Genomic DNA, 5,380 nt, shown 5'->3' on the forward strand with positions numbered 1-5,380 from the left:
AAGGAAATAAATGCCATCACTCTCCACATTTCCTTTCTTTGCTGTATGCTTCAGCCTTTCCAATAACCCTCCCCCCCTTCACCTAAACTTTATTTTCAATTTAAAAAAAAAAAAAATTAAATAATTACATTTTTTTCTCTAATATTTGTTTTTCGAGACATTATTAGAGCAAATATCGCACGTGATTAGCTTAGAACAAAAACGGTACGTCCAAATCTTCGTTATATAAACCAAAGAAACGGGATAAAAAATTGTAATAAAGGGGTTTTTTTTTTTTTTTTTTTTTTTTTGAATAAGCTATAAGGAACTTTAATAGTAGATTATTATAGGTAATAATATAAGATTTGATTTAAAAGTGTGAATTAAACGCTCATATTTTTAGAATTTAGGCCATCCATATTAAACCTAAAACTCACATTAATAAAAATTATGAGTTCATTCAACACTTATAATTAGGTATATTAATTTTGTATTAAATTTAAATACTAATTAATATTCTTCCCAAACAAAATATATACTTAAATCAATTTTACCTAATTTATTTATTTATTTTTACGGTTAAAGCTATAATTTGAATATGTGTTTTAATGATTATTACTAATCTGATGTAAAAAAAAAAAAAAAAAACAAAAAAAACAAAAAAAACAAAAGAAATTGGAAGTTCTCCATTGTTCTTTCTTCCACAATGGAGTCTCCTCAACGTAACAGCGGGAGCACAAATGGAGAATCACAGCGCGCGTAAGTGATCATTTCTCTTCTCTGTCAACAACATTCGCAAGCATTCGACACGAACCCATCATAAAATTTATTAACGAATAATACACTCCCAAACCGTCCTTTTGAAACTTTGATCCCCTGAATTGTCTCTACTCAACTTCCTACTTCATTCACAAATCCTTGCTTTCTCTGTAATTATGACCTGCATTTTGAAATTTCCTGGACCGATCGGATCCTCCAGAACTTGAGGTATGATTAAATACGTGTTTATTCAATCTTTTGTTCGTTCTGGATTGCATTTGTGTGAAGTTTTGTGAATGCGTTTCTAGGTTGCGTTGCTTTGTTTTTATCGGTTTGAATTGTCTAAACTGGAGTTTGTGAGTCTCTTCTTTTGGTAAATCCTCTGTTTTCAACAATGTCGGCTTCTCAAATGTCGGGAATTAATTTTAAGATCGATAGATTCGAGGGAAGTAGTGGAGGCGGTGACTGCCAGTTGATTAGTCATCATCTCTTGAAATTTTGCACATCTTTATGCTTTGTATTGTGAGCGAACCAGAAATAATTACGGATAAATTGTTTCAATTCATTGGAATCAAAGTATAATGCTAAGATCAAGTGCTTTCTTGACGTAGTACGTAACAATAGGAATATCCAAAACACTCTGATTCTTTTGGTAGGTGAAAATTTGAAGTATTCCATGTTGATTTTAGATTTGTTATCTTTGTAAACGGATGAATTTAAACATAGGTGTTAGCAACAGGATTTGGAGTTTAGCTGTCTTTGTTATTGCTTTTCTAGTTAACACATTAATCTAATCACCTCAACAATTAGATGTATAACCTTTTTAACACAATGGGGTTCAATTTTATATATATATTTTTCTTTCGTTATGAACAAGATGATCACTGCTCCATTGAAATGGGATATCATCAATTTCCATTTCTAAGGACCATACGGACAAACCGAAGATCTGATTGATTATTAAATTCTTTCAGATAACGATATGACCTCTTCATATAAGATCAATAACAGTTTGAGATTGTTTAATTTTCAGCTTCATTGAAATTTAAAATTTTGTCTTCCATTTTCAGGTATCACTTGTTGCGAAAAGGGTCTAATAAACGCAAATAGTTTCATTGATCCATCAAGTGAGAGTTCTTCAAGAGTCATTATGGCTTGTACTTCAGTGGCTATTGGCAATTCTTCAGCCACTTCAATGACAAAAGACATCATCTTCAAAGAGTATAACGGGATTCGTCGTTCACACTCGAGCAAGGATATTCGAGAACGAACTTGCATCAAAAGATCTTATTCTGATAATCATATTTGTTACTCTGCAAACAAAATTCATGCTACTTCAACACAGCCAAAGCCAAAAAACAACAACAATAATAATAACTCTATGGGAATGAGGATTTTTCCTTTGAAATTTTCAGGGTCTTTTCTTCCTCATCCAATCAGATCCTTTTTGTTTGACATGGAGGAGACCTCGAAGGATCTGAGTAGTGAAGAGGAGGTGACAAGGAGAGCGAATTGGATTGAGAGATTGTTGGAGATTCGAAGGCACTGGCGGACGAAGCAGAAAAAAGGAGTTGAGAATGATATTTATGCACATCATGATGAAACTGGTGAGAGATTTTGTGGTGAAGATGATGGTGGGTGTGAAGTGGATTATTATGACTCTGAGGATGAAGGAGAGTTTAGTTTTGATACTGAATCATTTGCAAGATTTTTAGTCAAGGTTCCATTGTCTGATACCAAGGTGTTTTCTCAGCTGGCTTTCCTGTCGAACATGGCCTACGTTATACCAGAAATAAAGGTACTCATTTGATTCAGAAAGGATCACACATTATTTTCTAAGAAAACGAGGTCATGAACATGCGGAGTCGGTGATTATAATATGCCTAAAAAGCGGCATACTCATTTAATTTATATGATTAGAGTCTGACTGGTGTCTATTGTGCTGAACAAGCGTTCCAAGTATCGGAGTGTTGGGCATATGTCGAACATGGACATATTTGTGATGTTTTAGTCTTAGATTGCGATGTCTGTACTAAAAAGAAAGATTATAGTGACAAATGTGTATTTTGATATCCATTGAATTTGATTTATTTAATTACAGGCAGAGGAATTAGAACGAAGTTGTGGCCTGAAATTCGTTACATCCTCGTTGCTCAAGAAAGCGAATGGTGCAGCCATTAATATGAAAGAAAAACAGGATCAGCATTCAACTTGTATATCTGATGAGGCCTTAAATGTTGGTGAAGTTTGTTCAGGGGAAGCCTTGCAGTTGGAGAGGACACAACAAATCCCCACAAATGTTGCTTATGAGATAGCTGCAACAGCTGCATCGTACATGCACTCGAGAGCCAAGAATCCTTCGTCCCATCCTTTGGAACCACAAGAGAAAGGAGAGGGTTCGTGTCGGGCATATAATCCCGAGGTTGCTGCTTATGTTGCAGCTTCAACAATGACTGCTGTGGTTGCTGCTGAGGAGGTGCAGAAACAGGAGACTGCAAAGGGCCTCCAATCTCTTCACTCTTCTCCTTGTGAATGGTTTGTTTGTGACGACATCCACAGCCCGACTCGATACTTCATCATTCAGGTGTTTACTCCAATCCTTCTAACTAAAATATTTTTTTGAAGTATAGCAACTAAATAGATAAAAGAATGAATGCTTGAGAACAAATAGGAACTTTTTAAAGAATATTGGGATTAATAGGCTCTACTTATAATTTAACCAGTTAGTTTGTGTGATATACAGGGATCGGATTCGTTGGCATCTTGGCAAGCAAATCTTTTTTTCGAGCCCACGAAGTTCGAGGTAAAACAATAGCTTGAATGGCCTCTATTACTTGGCAAGTCAGAAAAAAGAAAAGTACATGTAGTTTTGTAATTAAAAAATGGACTTAATGTAGGGAAGTGATGTGCTTGTTCATAGAGGAATATATGAAGCTGCAAAGGGAATATACAAGCAATTCATACCAGAAATTATAGAGCATTTGAAAAAATATGGAACCCAAGCAAAGTTTCAGTTTACTGGTCATTCTCTTGGAGGCAGTCTTTCCCTTTTGGTGCACTTGATGCTGCTGAAGAATGAGATTGTGAAGCCTTGTATGCTTCAACCAGTGGTCACTTTTGGTTCTCCATTTGTGTTCTGTGGTGGACACAAGATTCTAAATGAATTGGGTTTGGATGAAGACGATATCCGTTGCGTCATAATGCACCGAGATATCGTTCCGAGGGCCTTCTCCTGCAACTACCCAAACCATGTCGCTGCTGTTCTGAAGCGCTTGAGTGGATCGTTTCGGTCACACTCTTGCCTCAACAAAAGTGTAAGCAATCTTAGGATATGCTTTCTATTAAAGTTGATCGAGTTTTTGTTTAAAGTATACAAAATATTGCTCATCTGTATTGTGAGATCTCATATCGGTTGGGGAGGAGAACGAAACACCCTTTATGAGGGTGTGGAAACCTCTCTCTGACAGACGCGTTTTAACAACCTTGAGGGTAAGTCCGTAAGGAAAAGCCCAAATAAGACAATATCTGTCGGCGGTGGCTTTGGGCATTTACAATCTTGAACTTTGTGTTTATTATGCAGAAATTACTATATTCTCCATTGGGTAAGATATTCATATTGCAACCTGAAGAGATGTCATCTCCCCCTCATCCTATGCTCCCTGAGGGAAGTGCCCTCTATACTTTGGACAGCACCCAAAATGGATACTCCATAGGGCTCCTTAGGGCGTTCCTGAATTGCCCTCATCCACTTGAGACACTCAGTGACCCTACAGCTTATGGGTCAGAGGGTACAATTTTAAGGGACCATGACTCGAGTTTCTATCTGAAGGCTTTGAATGGGGTTCTTAACCAACACACGAAGATGCATACTAGCAAAGTCAGAAAGCAGAGGAAATTGTTATTGCCATTACTTACTTCGCCATCTCCAGAGTTATGGAGGCATGATGGAAATTTGGACAATAAGAATAGTTTGGTATCCAATGAGATAATGACAGGTGTTTAACACCATTTTCCATGAGCTTTGTAATCATCTTGTAAGTCACCTCTGTAAATGCATAAACGTACTTGAACTGGTTTGGTTTAACTTAAATAAATAGGTTGGGACACTGAGTAGGCTAAATTTGCCTAAGTTCTTATAAATTTATTTAAGTTAGAAGAACTGTTTATATGCATGGTAAGAAAGAACATGAAAAACGTATAAAAACGAGTGGTCAATTAGCTAAAACAAACTTGTATCAAGGGAGATATGACCAAAATACTATCTTCATGTACGTACAGTTGCACCATATGATCAAGGATTGATCCTAACGCCTTAAAATTTTGCTAAGTTTATAAGAATGGTCGAAAATAACATGAAATAATGTAAAAGGTGAATAGTCATTTAGCTAAAACGAACTTGTATCAAGCAAGATATAACTAAAATACGATTTTAATTTGCTCTCGATCATATAATACGATCTAGGTGATCCTAGTTCGTATTGTACGATTGAATGTGTACTAAGATCATATTTTTTTTCATACCTACTTCGGTACAAGTTTGTTTATTTCACACAGGTTTTCATGTTCTTTTCAACCATGCACGTAACCGGTGCAAAGTTATAAATCATCACTACAAAATTTTTACGAATTTGTCAAGTGATCA

At 35.9% G+C, this 5,380-nt stretch overlaps 1 protein-coding gene across 2 annotated transcripts; it reads left to right on the top strand.

Moving 5' to 3' along the window:
- Positions 1-643: 643 nt before the first annotated feature.
- On the top strand, positions 644-4,871 carry LOC111806547. Of its 2 annotated transcripts, none has more exons than XM_023691914.1 (6): positions 644-738; positions 1,809-2,536; positions 2,840-3,322; positions 3,482-3,541; positions 3,636-4,052; positions 4,319-4,871. In XM_023691914.1, exons 1-6 carry the CDS (start codon positions 720-722, stop codon positions 4,739-4,741), a joined length of 2,130 nt encoding a protein of 709 aa, XP_023547682.1. In that variant the 5' UTR covers positions 644-719; the 3' UTR covers positions 4,742-4,871. The 2 variants fall into 2 exon arrangements, with proteins under 2 accessions (XP_023547682.1, XP_023547683.1); XM_023691915.1 differs by having other exon boundaries at positions 654-966.
- Positions 4,872-5,380: the final 509 nt, after the last annotated feature.

The sequence above is a fragment of the Cucurbita pepo genome, chromosome LG12, assembly GCF_002806865.2.
Source record: "Cucurbita pepo subsp. pepo cultivar mu-cu-16 chromosome LG12, ASM280686v2, whole genome shotgun sequence".
In the NCBI taxonomy this organism is placed as follows: domain Eukaryota; kingdom Viridiplantae; phylum Streptophyta; class Magnoliopsida; order Cucurbitales; family Cucurbitaceae; genus Cucurbita; species Cucurbita pepo.

What these genes read in the sequence shown, in the direction of transcription:
- LOC111806547 (XM_023691914.1), top strand. An exon ending in ACGTTATACCAGAAATAAAG is followed by an intron (nt 2,537 to 2,839) that starts GTACTCATTTGA and finishes ATTTAATTACAG; the next exon opens with GCAGAGGAATTAGAACGAAG. An exon ending in CTCGATACTTCATCATTCAG is followed by an intron (nt 3,323 to 3,481) that starts GTGTTTACTCCA and finishes TGTGATATACAG; the next exon opens with GGATCGGATTCGTTGGCATC.